General features: G+C 42.6%; 1 protein-coding gene and 2 long non-coding RNA genes across 3 annotated transcripts; 2 read left to right on the top strand and 1 right to left on the bottom strand.

The window, feature by feature from the left end:
• Nucleotides 1–3956: 3956 nt before the first annotated feature.
• LOC124279659 lies at nt 3957–5534 on the top strand. Its single transcript, XR_006899435.1, has 2 exons — nt 3957–4067; nt 4190–5534. It is a non-coding gene; the product is annotated as an uncharacterized LOC124279659 (long non-coding RNA).
• A 177-nt stretch (nt 5535–5711) lies between these two features.
• On the top strand, nt 5712–7612 carry LOC124279658. Its single transcript, XR_006899434.1, has 2 exons — nt 5712–7107; nt 7324–7612. It is a non-coding gene; the product is annotated as an uncharacterized LOC124279658 (long non-coding RNA).
• A 1617-nt stretch (nt 7613–9229) lies between these two features.
• LOC124279646 (pantetheinase-like) lies at nt 9230–18076 on the bottom strand. Its single transcript, XM_046715482.1, has 2 exons — nt 17680–18076; nt 9230–10573 (listed from the first exon to the last, which is right to left on the bottom strand). Exons 1-2 carry the CDS (start codon nt 17881–17883, stop codon nt 9230–9232), a joined length of 1548 nt encoding a protein of 515 aa, XP_046571438.1. The 5' UTR covers nt 17884–18076.
• Between the last annotated feature and the right edge of the window lie 913 nt (nt 18077–18989).

The raw sequence follows: 18989 nt of genomic DNA on the forward strand, positions 1-18989 counted from the left end.
GGGCCGGTTGTGTTTGTTTTGACCCCGAGTATCCACTGTCAAACTGGTAAAGGCATGTCGTTCCTGGCCGTTCATCTGACATGGGGGGCCGTCCGCCTGCTGGTGTGTAGCTGGTGGTGTACGTTTAAGCTGCTATACGACAGCAAATGAGAATGAGTCGCTCAAGCAGCAGTTATGGTGGGTGTGGGTGTGGGTGTGGGTGTGGGTGTGGGTGTAAGTTTCAGTGCAGAATGAATCATCTGGCGGCTGCGATTGGGTGTTATTTGTGTCTTATAATGTACATCCACCCCGTGATTATAACTGACCATGTCTTTGCATTATTTAGTGCTGTCTTTTTAAACACGATTACTTGTGCTGAACGTGACCACAGATATTTGCAAGCGGGAGACAGTTTGTGCCGAACCCCTCGCCGATAAACTTGCGCCAATAAGCTGACAAGAGTGCTCTCCCTTTGTGCATAGGTCGAGACGAAGCTGGCTGTGAGACATTCCCCCTCAAAATGACAGATACAAGCTAATTAACCTGTTTGCGATGTCAGTATCTTTATTGTGTGCACGATTCAATAAAGAAATATGTACATGTATCTGCACAATTCCAGCTATATCCCCGCTCATCTAAATGCCAAGGCAAGGTCCCGGGCGTGTAATAGTGAGGCAAAGTAGGCGTTAACCGGCAGTCGCTTGTAATGATCCACCTGACATTCAGCACTGGTGGTCCGTACAGGTATTTGGTCAGTGAACCCGATCTACCATCTGGCCAAGACGTGTTACATAGACAAAGGCCGTGGCCAAAACAACAGGCAAGATTAAAACCCTCTCTTTGATTGAACCTTCCGTTCTAAAGAGTCTAACAAGGTTATAGGTTGGCCGTGTAATAATTAAATTACTCTAGTAACACCACATTTTATCATTACTATGTTCCGTCCAATATACAGTTACACGCTTTTAATTTCCAAGGTCGACATGGAAGTAACGTGCTCCTTCTGTACCCAGTTTATGTACTGGATGATATGTGATGAATAAAACCTAAGAAAATCCGCTCGTTGTGTCCCCCCGCCGCGACATGGGGGAACTATTGCTAAGAGCCAACCATGCCCACTCACTCACTGTCTCACTCACTCACTCACTCATTCACTGTCTAGGAGGTAATGAGTGCCACAACTGTCCCAGTATCATACAAGGCACCAGTTGCTACGTGTATCAACTGGATTCAAAATGAGCACTAGACCAGGAGCGCAATCCCTCTTTCTGCCTAAGAATATGTATAAATATATCTAAAGACAATGTCACGGTTATTTAACACAGACGCAAAGACATATTCTAATGTAATTTTGACCAGCGGTTCACCTTATATTTCCAATTATGTTAGTTTTCTTAATAGGGTTTAATCATCACAAATAGGAATTGTTTTATTGAATATACACACACAAAAATTCAGCTACATTAAATCCAAAAGCAGATACTCAAAAAATGACTTTAAAATATTCCTCAGACAGAACATTCATGTAACCTTGCTGTCACACCCTTGGTGGAATTTCAAATGGATTAGCTGAAATAAAATATGAATGACCAAAAAAACACTCAAACTAAAATATCCCCAGAGCTATGAAATATAAACCCAATGTTAAAGATTAAGGTTGATAATTACATACAAATACGATATTATTGTTTTGAAACTCGTAGCGATTATAATTACATTTCCTAAAACTGGTCGAAGCGCACGTACAATCTCCATAACAAGCCCGCAAGATCATCATAAATACACTTAGCTGGACCAATGAGAGCCGTTATGTCAACAAACGCACGTGCGTGTATTTGAATCTCTCAACGTCAATAGCATGATTCTTATTAAAAACTTCATAATAGGCAGCAAAATCCTTTTAGCTACGTTATTTGTACTTTCAATATGACGATATATATTTTTCATATTTTTTTAAACAATGACATAATGCCTTAAACGATTTAAGTATTCGGGATTATTTTTATCAAAGCACCGCGCTCATTTACGCGCGTTCTGATTGGTTTGTCGTATTTTCGCACATAACAAGTATCGTGTGGGTGACGAGCCTTCTTGGAGGTTACGGAAAGGGGCGAGTGGTGACGAATGAGACGCAAAGAGGGAAGGGAGACCACTCTCGACCATTCACGTGTACGTGTACAAAGTAAGTGAAGCGATCATAAAATATCCAGTCTACCCGCATCAGCTTTGTATCCGTAGCTACACACGGGTATAGACTTCGTGTTTGTCATCAGACAACTTGTAAAACACTCGGCTAGAAGACAGCAGCACAGCGGGATACAGCAAATGACCACTGAATATCTTCACGTGTCAGTTAGTTAACTGTCTACAACAACTTCAAGATATCTTAAAACCAGACTTGCTTCAGCTGCCTCTCCCGCTGTGTTGCTGTCACCTTGCTAGTAGATCCAAGGAAGGAAGGAAAACAGACTCACGTGTATACCATTCATTAATATTTATTAAGATATAATCAAGAAATAGAATAGCATTCGCCTAAAGAAAGTATCTGAATTGGGGCCAAAAGTATAAACAGTCTCTCATTAGGAAAGAAATAAACTCGGAAATGTCAGCCAAAGGGTGTGCCAAAACATACTCTCTCTCTCTCTCTCTCTCCCTCTCTCTCCCTCTCTCTCTCCCTCTCTCCCCCTCTCTCTCTCCCTCTCTCTCAACCTTTCTCTCTCTCTTCACCTGTGTCTGTGTGTTCACCTCTCTGTGTGTTTACCTGTGTCTGTGTGTTCACCTGTGTCTGTGTGTTCACCTGTGTCTGTGTTTTCACCTGTGTCTGTGTTTTCACCTGTGTCTGTGTTCACAAACCTGTGTTCACCTGTGTCTGTGTTCACAAACGTGTGTTCACCTGTGCCTGTGTGATCACCTCTCTGTGTGTTCACCTGTGTCTGTGTGTTCACCTGTGCCTGTGTGATCACCTCTCTGTGTGTTCACCTGTGTCTGTGTTTTCACCTCTGTGTGTTCACCTGTGTCTGTGTGTTCACCTGTGTCTGTGTGTTCACCTGTGTCTGTGTGTTTACCTCTGTGTGTTCACCGGTGTCTGTGTGTTCACATGTGTCTGTGTGTTCCCCTGTGTCTGTGTGTTCACCTGTGTCTGTGTGTTCACCTGTGTCTGTGTGTTCACCTGTGTCTGTGTGTTCACCTGTGTCTGTGCGTTCACCTGTGTCTGTGTGTTCACCTGTGTCTGTGTGTTCACCTGTCTGTGTGTTCACCTGTGTCTGTGTGTTCACCTGTGTCTGTGTGTTCACCTGTCTGTGTTCACCTGTGTCTGTGTGTTCACCTGTGTCTGTGTGTTCACCTGTCTGTGTGTTCACCTGTGTCTGTGTGTTCACCTGTGTCTGTGTGTTCACCTGTGTCTGTGTGTTCACCTGTGTCTGTGTGTTCACCTGTCTGTGTGTTCACCTGTGTCTGTGTGTTCACCTGTGTCTGTGTGTTCACCTGTGTCTGTGCGTTCACCTGTGTCTGTGTGTTCCCCTGTGTCTGTGTGTTCACCTGTCTGTGTGTTCACCTGTGTCTGTGTGTTCACCTGTGTCTGTGTGTTCACCTGTCTGTGTGTTCACCTGTGTCTGTGTGTTCCCCTGTGTCTGTGTGTTCACCTGTGTCTGTGTGTTCACCTGTGTCTGTGTGTTCACCTGTGTCTGTGTGTTCACCTGTCTGTGTGTTCACCTGTGTCTGTGTGTTCACCTGTGTCTGTGTGTTCACCTGTGTCTGTGTGTTCACCTGTGTCTGTGTGTTCACCTGTCTGTGTGTTCACCTGTGTCTGTGTGTTCACCTGTGTCTGTGTGTTCACCTGTGTCTGTGTTCACCTGGGTCTGTGTATGTTCACCTGTGTCTGTGCGTTCACCTGTGTCTGTGTGTTCCCCTGTGTCTGTGTGTTCACCTGTGTCTGTGTGTTCACCTGTGTCCGTGTGTTCACCTCTCTGTGTGTTCACCTCGGCGGCTAGAACGGATCATCAAGGACACGCTGGAAGATCTCGGGGAGGACAAGGAGCGGCTGGAGAAACTCCTCACAGGGAGACGGGTTCTGCTGGCCGAGGAACTCAGTGAGTACTGCTTCAAACACCCAGAGAGATGCTTTCAACACCAAATAATTAGACATCCTATAGTTTTACAATAAATAAAATTATAATAATACCGTTATTTAATTTCGTTCAATTTGTTTCAGAAAAAATTCGAAAAATCCAAGATAGATTAGAAGAATTCATTCAAGCATTGAACAAGGAGAAATAGTGCATAATCTTTGTAGGATAACTAAATCCCCCAACCTGGTTGTAGTGAAGACAGGAAGTTTGCAACACGTGCAATGAAGGGGACTGACAAGTCATAAACAAACCATTGTCTATGGACGACTTGGACAGTGATGAAACTATGGTGTGCCATGTTGGGTTCTGACTGACTGGCAGATCAAGTTTCTCTATAGCAAGGCCATGAGATGTCTACCCTGGGAAATGGCTGTGCTTAAGTGCTGTATATCATGTAGGGTGTGTGTGGAAGAGTGATGTAGCTAGGTCTGCAGAATGAAGAAGCCATTCGATTTACAATGTGACTATTATTTATGACTGTTTTCTCATCGTGTGCATCATTCCTGTTTATCAGGGACATTCATACTGGTGTCCATTCCTTGTCCGGATCAATTCCTGCAACATCAGCCATGATGTATTGGATCTAGACGATGCCAGATTAGTGTTGTAGCTTCAGGACATTAGCTGTGAAAATTCAGGAAATGCAGTTCTATAAACATTTATGCTTGTATAGTGTTTTTGATTTACGAAGGTAGCTTCATAAATTAGGACCGAGGGTTTGATAATGGCTGGATGGAGAGTGTATTTGATAAGTAATAAGTCATCCCTTAAAAGGGGCGAAGGGGTAGCTGAGTGGTTAAAGCGTTTGCTCGTTAAGCCGAATATCCGGGTTCGATTCCCCACATGGGTACAATGTGTGAAGCCCATTTCTGGTGCCCCCCGCCCTGATATTGCTGGACTATTGCTGAAAGCAGCGTAAAACTAAACTCAATCAGTCACCCCTTAAATGGTTGATAATAGTATCAGTGCTTCAGACTGTTGAAAAGAAAAGAAATTGTCTACAGCAAAAGAGTCATTGTTGCATGACAGTATAAAAATAATACCTTAGCTCAGAAAAAAGAGGTAGGGTTGCAAAATGGAGGTTAGTTTCCATACAAACTTAAGTCCACCTGTAGAATATCAAGTGCTCAGTCTCTTCGGGGTCCCTTCATGTCCAAAGTACTGATCTGTCAACATGAATTGACTACATAATTATCATGCTTGATGTTGATGTTGGAAGCAAAGTGTTTCGAATGAAATTTTGCTAAGTATGCTTCACATTAATGAAATCTTAACATTTTAAAGAACATGTTGTTTCTATGATATTTTTGCAGAAGTGAGTGAGCATCGTAATCATTCCCTCTGTCGCCTGTCCATCATGCTTACTCAATGACCCCCTGAAAATCCACTGATGTAATAAAAACATGACATATTATATCGACAGCCTTACCACCAAATTGTCTGCCATGCATCATTTTGTTGTCCTTGTGTACCAAAATCAAGAAAAAACCAAGTGTGTTTGCCTCCTTTCTTGACTGGGGCGGTGGGGTAGCCTAGTAGCCTGGAGCGTTGGCTCGTCACGCCGAAGACCCGGGTTCCATTCCCCACATGGGCACAATATGTTAAGCCCATTGCTGGTGTCCCCGCCGTATTATTGCGGGAATATAGCTAAAAGCGACGTAAAACTAAACTCAGTCTGTCCTTTCTTGACTTGATGCAGTCGTCCATCAAACAGGGGATATACTTAGCTTAAAGGTTACAGCTTTTACTCATAGGAAGCCTACAGTGCTGATCTGGGTTGGAATTGATCTTTAGCAACACATGCTTGCCCTAAGAGTTGACTAACAGGAGCGAGTTGTCAGACCTGCTGACTTGGTTGACACGTGTAATCAGTTCCCAATTGTGTAGATCGATGCTCATGATGGTGATCACTGGATTGTGTGGTCCAGACTCAGTTATTTTCAGACTGCCGCCATATTGCTGGAATACTGCTCAGTGTGCAACGTTCGACATTAATGTCAGTCCTTAGGCCCAAAGCTGACCGAAAACCACTCGGACCCACAGCTTTTGTTTTCTGCAGGTCGTTATGGCCGACAACTTTTTCATCCCCTGTAACTAAGAGTATTATTTCCATATTAAAATACAGGGCCTACACATTCTGATCACGACCCACAACTTGTTATGGTTCTGGGTCCTAAGAGCCTGCATGTTTTCAGGGTTAAGGGCAAACACTGAGTGTGGCATTAAACCAGACCAAACAAACATACAAAGCCCAGTGGTGATGTCCTCTGCTCTGATTATTGGTGAATTCGCAGAAAACTGTTTAAGAAAACACATAATATTTATTGCTTACGGTCTCATATTTTCTGGATGAAATTCTTATCAATATGTTGTGACATTTGTAACTCTCCCAAGGCATGAAGAGGGACTGGTAGAGGTTTCCTTGTCATTAATCACCAGTACACCGGGGCTTGCCAAGACATGAAGTGACCGCTGACTTCTCCATTTGTGATCTAGCACATCTAATGATTTAGTTTGTGTGTGTGTGTACTGTTATTTCTGATACACAAGTAAAGGGAGGTTCTTTGTTTTATGATATTGTTTCTGGCAATAATACTACTATTGCAGAAACAGCTTTAACATAACTATGAAGAACCAGAATTCGGCCTAACACTTAACAGAACAGGGCCCCGTTTCACAAAGCTCTCGTAAGCCTAAGATCTCGTAACCTTTCTCGTAGCATTCGCACCTATACGCTAACATAGGAAGTACGAATGCTACGAGAAAAGTTGCGAGATCTTAGGCTTACGAGAGCTTTGTGAAACGTGGCCCAGAATTTTTACTCCATTCAAACACTTCTGTGAAAGCCTGACAGACCGTCCATGGGTGTTGTTGAATTCAGCCTCATCATGATTTTAAGTTACATTGTATATTAATAGAAACTACTGCGGTAATCTAGACTTGGCATATTGTAGAGTTGATTAAGCTGCAGTAGGTATATTTGTTTCAGGGTCAGGGCCCCGTTCCTCAAAGCGATCGTAACCCTAAGATGATCGTAACTCCCATACTTTAACATAGACTTACGACAGTCGTAGCGCTAAGGTGATCGTAACTCCCATACTTTAACATAGACTTACGACAGTCGTAACCCTAAAATGATCGTAACTCCCATACTTTAACATAGACTTACGACAGTCATAGCGCTACGATCGCTTTGAGGAACACGGCCCAGGACCAGAGAGAACTGTGTGAAAGCAAAACACTATTGACGTAAATCTGTAACTGGATGGAACTAAACAGCGTAATTTAAAATAATAGACGAGCTGATACGTGTATTGAAAGGTTGCATGGTGGACACGAGTTCCCCCAAGATATAGCCAAGTGGACTTAAATCTATCATCATCTTTCTTTGTTCTATTCTAGAGAACCATCTGAATCAAAGTCGAGAACAAAGATGAAGTTTTGTGATGCCAGGATCCTGCTGGTGTTTAAGTGCTACATTAAATATGATTAAAGAGATGACTGACTGTGTTGTCTTTTGTTCTTGTATGAGTGAGGTGAAGGTGAAATAGTACCAAACAAATAGGAGCCATATGAAGAAACTATGAATGAAACACAAACGCGTGCGACAGCGGGAATATCAACTAATTGCATCATTGTGAAAACAGAACATTTCTGATGTCACTCGCTGCAATATTGCTGGAATATTTCTTTAAGCAGTGTAAAACCATACTCACTCATTTAAAACAGAATAAATCGTCTGCGAGATCACTAACACCTAAAAGAGTAATTAAAACGTTTAGTTATACAACATATAAAATTACAAGTCATCCCGGCTACAGTTTATGTGTGTCTAACCGTCAGGCATAGACGGACATAGCAACAGTGGGCAGACGTCATCGAAGTTGACGTATGAAGCACAGGGAAATCACTAAAATGACCATTTACGACAGGAAATAATATTTCCTGGTTGTTTTCAACCCAGTTTACGCACTCTCGTCTGTATTAAAACATAAAATCCAATTCAACTGCAATTACAATCAAACGTGTGGAAGTTGAAAGAACCTACGTAAATACTTCGAGTTATCCGAGGTTCTACACAACCGTAAGTTCGACTCAACGGCCGTTTGTATCCCATTAACTGTACTAATTGTGTCCAAATGGCAGACGAGAATATAGCAGACGACATGTTTCAGGTTATCTTCATCACGTGACTGGCTTATGAAGACCCGAGGGTTGTAAGATACTACAGGATATAAAGCATGAACATATTGGCTCACTAATATCTAATTGTAAGTACATTTTGGGGAGTCATGTCATCAAATCATACACATTTGAACTAAATGAGCTCTGCAGGAACCAGACTTTTCAGACCATTTGTCATTGTGAACACTGAAGACAACGCACACACATCTGACATGCTAGTTTTAATTCAGAATCAGACCCGTGAAGATCCGGGGTAGAATAGGTCTTCAGCAACCCATGTGCTTGCCATAAAAGGCGACTATGCTTGTCGTAAGAGGCGACTAACGGGATCGGGTGGTCAGTTTCGCTGACTTGGTTGACACATGTCATCAGTTCCCAATTGCGCAGATCGATGCTCATGCTGTTGATCACTGGATTGTCTGGTCCAGACTCGATTATTTACAGACCGCCGCAATATAGCTGGGATATTGCTGAGTGCGGCGTAAAACTAAACTCACTCACTCACTCACTCACTAATTCAGAATCAACTTCTATTGGGCACACGAAGTAATCTTTTTACATGCAGAAATTATATTACAAATAAAAGAATTCTAGGTTGGTGTAAATGTTGCATATTCAGACTGGTGTCTTGTAAATGCTCTTAAATATACTGATGAAAAAAAATAAGGGAACACCATTTCGTGGTAGTGTTCCTTTATTTATTCTCAGATTTTCGCCCACAGCGCTGTTCAAAACTGGTGAGGAAAACTGGAAAATATTAAAGGAACACTGAAATTTTCCTGTGTTCCTTTATTTGTTTCTCTCAGTATATGTATACTATACATGTAAGTCTAACCACACTTGTTGTCGAAGAAAGTGGTTCAGTTTTTGATTACAGAGGCGTAGCTACCATTTAAAAAACGTCCGGGCTTACAGATGATATTTGCTAAAGATCACCTTCACAAAAGGCACAAGAGGCACAAGAGGAGGGCCAGGAGACAGCTGTCGTGGCTGTAGCTACCAGACGGCATGTAGTAGACGTTGCCGTCGTCCCAGCTGTATTTCCGACCGAACACCGTTGCAGACAACAGCGAGAGATCCAAGGGATTCTTGGTGTCGAGAGTGCCGTTCTTGAAGCTCAACTGCGTCTGCGCAAGGGCGAGACTTCCGCTGTCTGACATCAGCACTTCCGGGAAGAGGTAGGGTGTGTTGAATGTGCCCCATATGTTAATGTTGGAGAAGATGGACCTGGCATCTAATGTTGGTGAGCCGCAGCTTGAATAAGACGAATTGGCACATTTAAGCATTGTGCATATTTGAAGGTAATATTGCCCCTCGTATGTGTGTAGGCCATCAAATGCGCCAAGTGCATACCTGTCACCTTCATGGATGTTGGCCGTGTACTTAGCGTGGCAACAGAGAGCGTTATGGCAAACCTTGATTTCGTCAGCGTGAGAATCTCGAAGGGAAACAAAGTTAAACAAATCATTGAAAGCGTAGGACTTAAATTCAAACTGGTCCACGCTGAGCATCCTCGAATCTGGTTTGGTTTGATCGTTGGCAAGGCGACGTGTAGGTTTATCCAGAACCTCAATGTCCGCAATTAGGAGTTTTCCACCTCCAGAGCCGACAGTGTCGTTGTAATAGTATACCGCAGCGCCGTCTGGTGTGTAAATGCCGCTGCCGTGAAACCTATACTCGGGCCGATGGATGTTTGCGGCCAGGAAGTTCACACCCATCCCCATGGCGAAGGCTGAATGGAACTCCACTGCAGCTAAGAAAGGTAGAGCATCCATCCACGCTGTGGGGAACACGATGTTGCCAACGCCGAGGTCGTCAATGAGGGAAACAGCTGGCTTCTCGAACATAATATCAAAGCAGGTGAACACGCCAAATTTGCCAAACGGCGTTTCAAACACGATATTTTTGGCTTCAGATGGTTCGTCAAATTGGTATTCGAAAAAAAGGTGCTTTTTGTGGTACCTAGCAATGAGTGTACCGTTAGGGTCGAACACAATGTTTGTGTTGTGTTGGTAGTGACCATCAGAGGGGCAGTTGGAGTCGTTCCGGACGGAGCAGGGTTGGATATCGCCGTAGTTTGCTACCAGGTAGAGGGCATTGTCACGTGCGAGGCAGCTGAGACGTCGTTGGACGTCAACGTTGGGTATGTCTGCGGAGGCCGTGCACGGGTTCCATGTCACCTGCTTTGGGTCAGGAATGGTTTCCAGATAAGGCCTCAGTGTTGTCCTCTTGTAACCCATGCCGTAGATTCCATCCTCTGGAGTGACCAGAATATCAACATTCTGCAACGAATAGAATCTGGTAAATGTTCAGATTATAACGATTCCTTATGGCAATACGTCGTTATGACTACGGTGTAAGTATCTACACAGAAACGTGGCCTTATTGTAACATGAAAGCAGCTGTTTCTAACTGATTGATGAAGTATATATATGTGTAAAGGTTGGATATTTTGTCCCAGCCCCTTGCACAAGTAACCAAATATCCTGCCGTTTACCAGTTATCTGATAGGGTTGGGGGGGCTCAAGGCACTGGTACCATGGGTTCCATAGCAACAGTTTTTCAGCTAACCCCGGAGGCTATGCTGTGACATGACAAGGGCAAGCGGGAGCGTGGGGCCCCCAAGCCTGAAATCTTCCTTTTCTGGCTGCACTGTCGAGGTGACAACAAACCATCTTAAAAGTTGTTTATAACTGATTGATGAAGCATATATATACGTTTAGAACGAACTCAAAGGGAGCGTTAATTTTAGTTCATTATAATCGTAGTTCGTCACAAGTGTTTCGACTAAAATATGCAAGTGGCAGGGACAAAACAGTTCGGTTTATCCACCATTTCGTTGTAAAAGTGTTCGTTATAATGTAGTTTACTGAACGGTTGTTGTTTTATCATAATTACGTGTTATGCATTGTAAAAAAAAAAATTATTCTCATTTTTGTTTTCATTTAGGTTCACTTAACACGTCTGGTGCCAAATTATAAAAGTAACTGCTTCCTGTAGGTCTTAATCAGTATTTAATGGTAATATCCTGCTAAGATGAAAATAATGAAGTACTCAATTTATTGATTCGATATTTGCTGCAGTCGGCAAGCCTTTTTCACATTTATTCCGAAATTCCTGGTATCTTAAATTGTTTTAAAGATGACGTGAATGATAACAGAGATGTCTAGAATTCAACTGAAGATATCTTGAACAGAATGATGATATGTTAAAATGAATTAAAACAGTGATAGTTAAAGGTATCTGCAATACGATTCATGAATTAATTAATGAATTAAGGATCTACTGAAGGACATTCATGATATCTTGAAAAGAATTGCTGATATGGTTTAATGATATCAGAATAGGATTTAAAAATATGTACAAATTCATGTTTTTAATATCTGTAATTCAGTTCCTGATATCTTGCAATTAAATACACATATCTTCAATTGAATTGAACTGAATTGAAGATATCTTGAAATGAATTAAGACATCTCGAATTGAGTTAAGTTTTGCTGTTCTTTCCTGTTACTTATATTAACATGTATATCAATCATTGATTTGAAAATATCTTCAAACGTATTTAATAATATCTTTAATTTGACTTCGTTATCAGTAACGGCCAGAATTGAAGCTGCCCCTAACTGAATTGAAGATATCTGTATTGCATTTGTGGATATGCATAAATTATTTCATATTTGATATTTTTACATTTTAGAAATATTATCACGAATATATTTTTGATGTCTCAAAACATTTTAAGATATCAGTCATTCTATTTTGATATCAGAAATTAGTAGGGGCGGTGGGGTAGAATAGTGGTTAAAGCGTTGGCTCGTCACGCCGAAGACCCGGGTTCGAATCCCCACATGGGTACAATGTGTGAAGCCCATTTCTGGTGTCCCCCGCCGTGATGTTGCTGGAATATTGCTAAAAGCGGCGTAAAACCAAACTCAGTCAGTCAGTCAGTCAGAAATTAGTATAAGATATCTTCAAATATTTACCGATATCTTAAAACATTATTGATATCTTTAAATAGGATATAGACATTATTTAAGAAACAATTGAACATATCTTGAGTTTCTTATTAAACGTTTTGCCATAACAATCAATTAGTGTGTCACCGTTTTCACAAAAGTACAGTAATGTACTTTTGAAAATAGCTTTATCAAACAATGCAATGCCCCCTTTCAGCCGGCGAGATTAAGCCTGTAACCTTTAGACTGTATACACACAGCTTGTTGGTCGACGGCATACAGTATGAGCGTAATGTTGACCATCGTGGGATTATTTTACAGTTCCATCGCGTCATGCAACTCCATAAAATCTGTTTGCATTGGTCGCGTTACCACATTCGAGGCTCAATATATTTGTCAATAAACTTATGGAAGACGTGGAGGCCATTTGCAAAATTGATATATCAGTCGTGTTTGGGTTTTTTTTCAGCTGAACATTTGACATACTGTTTGCATGTGTTTGTGACAAGTGGCGGGGCAGGTACGCTTACATTTCTCAAAAGTCTAGTATCATAACTATTTGATAGTGATTCAGAGACACATGTCTGTGACACACAGGAACTCGTTAGCGGCAAGTAAATACAAAATATGTACCCATGTATGAGTGTGTAGTAAAGGATGATTACTTGCAGGTTTTGTTTACATATAAATGTTTTTGTTTATGATATGCTTATATTTGGAATCACTCCGAGGCGAAGACTGACAATTATAGTATGCTCCAATGTATAAAACATGCTTTTGAAAATGTACATCGCTGACGCAAGGGAACTTGTTTGTTTGTTTGTTTGTTTGTTTACGTAACGCCGAACTCAGCAATATATACCAGATTGAGATATATAACGGCGGTCGGTAAATAATCATATCCGAGAAAGACAATCCAGAGATTAATATTATGAGCATCGACCTTCGCAACTGGGACACTATGACGTATGTCAACCAGGTGAGCGAGTCTGACGACTCTGAAGACCAATTCTAACCCTGATCTACACGGGTAAACAAGTATCGGTTGCTGAAGACCAGTTCTAACCCGCATCTTCACGGGAAAAGTCAAGCAGGGGTTGCTGGAGACCGATTCTAACCCGGATCTTGCCAAACCCGGCACCAATACGAAAAGGCAATCTGGTCATGATACATAGTTTTTTGCAGAGGCTATTCCCTACGCACTAACCTGTGTACCAACATTTAGAATGATGGCACAAATGGCTGATTTCACAAACACCTAGGTCGAACACTTCTCTTTAACATTTTGGGTATGATAGGGCACTGATATCTCAACACCCCATACCCACTGAACTTGCATACCCTGAAACAAATTTTGGCCTCTTGGCCGACTTCTTACTGAATGCAAAGAAAATGTGCGTTACTTGTGGATTTCAGTACACCCCGCCCGCTGAGTTTACATGCCATGAAATAGGTTTTACAGTTGTCTTTTTGATGACTTCACCCAATTCTGATAAAATGTGTCTTTGTGTTTTTCATTACAACCCGACCGCTGAGTTAACATGCCCTGAAACAAGTTTTACAATGGCCTTTTTGATGACTTGTCACTGAAATCTCAATATATTTGTCTTTGGGTTTTTGAAACACCACTACCATTGACTATCATGCTGGAAGACTGTACAACGGTCATTTGGTGTATTTGATGATGATAGGATATTTACATAGCGCACATATCCACGTAGCTAGTACATGGTCCAGGCGCTTGAGCGTTCCCTTGATCGACGGAGGTCTTTTTTTCTGGCATTCTTTTAACCATCTCAACCCCCTGGGGAGTATTCAACTCATTCGGCCTGTTAGGCGCAGCGAGTTATCACACAGCCTCATGCTCACAAGGTTTGTCAATTTAAAGATCATGCAAGTATGTACTAGGCGGGTTGGGGAAGGACAGTGTGTTGTCTTACAGTGACGCTATAATATCTTGTTTACCGATATCACTGGTAAATATGCTGAAAGTATATAGGAGATTTAACCTCAACCGACCGACAGAGTAATGGTTTCTCAAGTTACACAAACACTGATTCGTCAAAAATGTAAATATACCATAGGAGTATTCCATACGGGGAACACGTGCTTCATTAGCATATTCCTGTTTACCTTCGTATCTGTGTCTGATCATGACAGTCGGGGCCAACACTTATAGCGAATATATTATAAACTAAAGTTAGGGCGTCCTGTCTTGATGAGTGAGTGAGTTTAGTTTTACGCCGCATTCAGCAATATTCCAGCTACATGGGAGTGGTCAGTAAATAATCGAGTCTGGATCAGATAATCCAGTGATCAACATCATCAACATCGATCTGCGCTATTTGGATACGATGACATGTGCCAACCAAGTCAGCGAGCCTGACCACCCGATCCCGTTAGTCGCCTCTTACGACAAGCATGGGTTTCTGAAGATCAATTCTAAGCCGGATCTTCACGGGTAGGTTAAGCAAATTCATTTCAGTCGAGTCAATCTGTCCTGGGATGTATGCTATACAAAAACTGACACTGAATTGTGTACTTTTTGTCCCAAACATAACCACCGGGAACAACGTGTGTTGCTAAATCTGGTTTATGGACTTACGTACACACGAAAACAGGACTAGGCATTAAGGTGCGTTTGGTGCACCCTCCAATGTTAATCGTAGCACGATCGGGGTCACTAGTCATCTGTACTGGAGATTGTTCAGTATCGCTAATGCCCCCTCTGGCATTCACAACAGCAAAGCAACGTTGTACCATTGACTGCCTAACACCCGTGAACACGGCATTAAGCACCCTGCGGCATGGCATGGGTATGGAACATTCTAGGGTTGGCGTCTCAAGGCACGAAGACTTCGTCCAAGAGCATCCCATACCTAATTGAGGTCAGGTGATCTCGATGGCCACTCCGTGACGTCAAAACCTGCTTTTGCAGGATATCTAACCACCCGAAGGTGCAATAGTGTCCTGCGTAGACGTTCTTAACGGTTTACCTGTGTCAGAATCGGCCTAATATGAGGACGTCGGGCACGAAGATGGGCAGCGTACACACATGAGCTAGCAACGCGACTCACACGGGTTACGTCACGTGTTGCACACGCGTGTAAGGGCAATGAACTTTTAGGCAGTAGTGTACAAGCGGTTTCGTACTGCTCTTGGCAGGTAAGAGACCCCTAAACAATGTGTGTGTTACTGGTTGACGTTCGGTCGTAAACCGATTACGCAAATGACTTAGCCGAAATTGACTGTCCTCGGCATGTGACGTCACGCGTTGCCGTCCTGACCTGGGGGAATCGGATGTCGTATCCGTTTGTTCTCAGGATGTCAATTGTCCTACATCTCACGACACGTACAGCAGCCACAGTAGACTGGCCAGCATGGAGCATGCCAATTGCACGTTCAAGTACAACATGTGTTGTTTTGTTGTTATTGCTGTTGTTTGTTTCTTTTGTTTTCTTGTTTGTTTGTTGTTGTTTTTTGGGGGGGTTTCTTTCTTTTTTTTGGGGAAGGGTGTGTGGGTGGGGGTTGGGTGTGGGTGGGGGTTGGGTTGTTGTTTTGTTTTTGTTGGTTTTGTTTTGTTGGCTGATCTGTATACAGTGCATTTAATGATTATTGTACGATATCATATCAACAATATCAGTGGTAATAATTATTCGGGGGTGGGGGTGGGGGATGAGCGCTAATTATTATTTTATGTTTCTTGTTGTGCTGGACAATCTATTGCAACAGTTGTACATGTAAGACACTGGGTCCCGCTCCACGCGTTCGTAACGTTACGACCTCTCGTAACTCCATGATTTATCATGGCTTACGGATGTCATAAACGCTACAACTGCTTGTCAAGGAAATACAGTATCGGAACCGCGTTTTGACCCAATTGCTCCCTCCATTTATGCAGCTACATGACTGGGACTGACATTAATATGGTATGGCCTTTAGTTCTGCCTGTTTGGTGGTTATTGTGAGATCTACATGTGTTATCTCCGCACCCGGTGACCGCATCTGAAGATTTCACCGCCATTCAACAACCGATGCTTGTCTACCCATGAAGATCAGGGTTAGAATTGGTCTTCAACAACCCATGCTTGTCTACCCATGACGATGAGGGTTAGAATTGGTCTTCAACAACCCATGCTTGTCTACCCATGACGATGAGGGTTAGAATTGGTCTTCAACAACCCATGCTTGTCTACCCATGACGATGAGGGTTAGAATTGGTCTTCAACAACCCATGCTTGTCTACCCATGACGATGAGGGTTAGAATTGGTCTTCAACAACCGATGCTTGTCTACCCATGACGATGAGGGTTAGAATTGGTCTTCAACAACCCATGCTTGTCTACCCATGACGATGAGGGTTAGAATTGGTCTTCAACAACCCATGCTTGTCTACCCATGACGATGAGGGTTAGAATTGGTCTTCAACAACCCATGCTTGTCTACTCATGTAGTAAGAGGCGATTGACGGGATCATTTGGTCAGGCTCGCTGACTTGGTTGATACATGTCATCGTGTCCCAGTTGCGTAGATCGATGCTCATGCTGTTGATCACTGGATTGTCTGGTCCAGACTCAATTATTTACGTGCGGCGTGCGGCGTTAAACAACAAACCAACTAAAACAAACTACAAGTCATCTTTCCTACTTTGGCCGGTGGGGTAGCCCAGTGGTTAAAGTGATCGCTCGTCACACCGACCCCAGGCAGGGAAACAATAAGTGCGATCTTTTACCGTGGTTTGGTGTGACGTCGTGGTGATCGTACGACCTTCCCCCTTTTCCCAGTAGACCACAGAGAGGGATTACCACCAGCGCTGCGTGTCTGTTCTAGATACAAGTAATAGTTTATAACTTTACACAATAAACTACTGTTATAACGAATGGTTATAACTTAGTTCGTGAGACCCGTGAAGATCCGGGGTAGAATAGGTCTTCAGCAACCCATGCTTGCCACAAAAGGCGACTATGCTTGTCGTAAAAGGCGACTAACGGGATCGGGTGGTCAGGCTCGCTGACTTGGTTGACACATGTCATCGGTTCCCAATTGCGCAGATCGATGCTCATGCTGTTGATCACTGGATTGTCTGGTCCAGACTTAATTATTTACAGACCACCGTCATATAGCTGGAATATTGCTGAGTGCGGCGTAAAACTAAACTCACTTACTCACTTAGTTCGTGATAACCGTAGTTCGTTATATGTATTTACACTAAAACACACAACAAATAGCCGGGACCAAATATAGTTCGTTATATCCGTCAGTTTGCTAAAACAGTCATTTCGTTATATCCGTCGTTCGTTATATCCGTCACTTCGTTATGTCCGTCAGTTCGTTATATCAGTCAGTTCGTTACATCCGTCAGTTCGGTTACAAGCGTGTTCGTTATAGACGAAGTTTACTGTAGATCAAGTTAGCTCGAAGTGTCCTACCTGTGTTCGGGCGATTGCGGCTTGACGCTCGAATTCGGCCAAATTAGGTTCAACATAAGCCAACGCTTGTTGTCTGGATACGACAAAGGTCCTGTTAGGAAGGTGCAAGGCGTGTTCAAGAACTGCGGCTCGAAACGTCCGTGACTCCCCTAACTCCACACACAGCAACATCGTCAGCGTGATGTATGTCCATCTTGAAACCATGACTTCGGGTTGTCAAAGGGTCGTGCTGATAACCGATTCCAATAAATTCTTCAATGCTATTTTGTAGATGGCTAAATGTCGTCGATGTAGTTGGGGTTGGCCGTTATCTACTTGGGAGCTTGGTAAAGGATGGATAGGTTACGACATTCAACGATGATGTGCTATGGCACATATGGGAAAGATCTCAAAAGCGGCCTCTTGTTAATGAAGACGTTATTCCTGGGTCAACACGACGAGGGCAGTGTGACCTAAAGTTGACCCGTCCTAGATAAAAGTATGGTAGGGGTTGTCTCATCAGGGAGACAGCAATATATACAAACAAACGTTTCAAAGACAAACATCTTATGAACGCACCACCATTTCCTTTTATAATCACCCCTAAACACAGCCCGTGGGACGCACGTGCTCAACGCAGTAGCCCCATACACGTGTGTGTGTGTGTGTTTCATTCTTGATTTTGACGGTTTTCAAGATGGTCGATAAATCACTGTAGAAAAGAATTTTAACAATCATCTTGCATCACACCGTTGTTAGTGATTGTTTCTCGCCGGGGTTTTTTTGGTTTGAAAATGAAAATCGAACACATGCAAATTTCACATCATACACCAATCACCTTTCAAGAACGATTAATGTACAAACAAGTATGGCCATATGGAAGTCCAAGTAATGAGGCACTCTCAAGATATTCATTTTTATCATATCAACGTTGATTGACTCCGATATATCTCCCTTTTTTCAATCGTAAATGAAATTTTTCAATCGTAAATTAAAAATGAAGTTCCCTTACTTTTTTTGAAGAGTATATATGCATAGTTATCCGATCAATTCCCTTGTGTTTGTCTCTCGAATCTTGTCTGCACAGATCTGCGTAAGTAACCAATCATTAATTTTGTCTGTATGTTCAGACAATTTGTTAAGTAACTCATTATTTAACGTGTGTGTGAGTGTCTGTGTGAGCGCGTGTATTTATGTGTGTGAGTCAGCATGTGTGTTTGCCGTTTCATGATGCACTCAGCCATATGAGGTCGGTCTCTAATGGAGTCTGAACCAGATAATCCGGTGATTGATATCATGAGCATTGACCTGTGTTTAAGTGAATGAGTGCA

Source organism: Haliotis rubra, unplaced genomic scaffold, assembly GCF_003918875.1.
Source record: "Haliotis rubra isolate DU_JTF1 unplaced genomic scaffold, ASM391887v1 Scf254, whole genome shotgun sequence".
Lineage (NCBI taxonomy): Eukaryota > Metazoa > Mollusca > Gastropoda > Lepetellida > Haliotidae > Haliotis > Haliotis rubra.

Coding starts and splice junctions, on each gene's coding strand:
- LOC124279646 (XM_046715482.1), bottom strand. CDS start 17,883: ATGGTTTCAAGATGGACATACATCACGCTGACGATGTTGCTGTGTGTG. Junction 10,574..17,679: donor CCGCAATCGCCCGAACACAG/GTAGGACACTTC, acceptor TATTCGTTGCAG/AATGTTGATATTCTGGTCAC.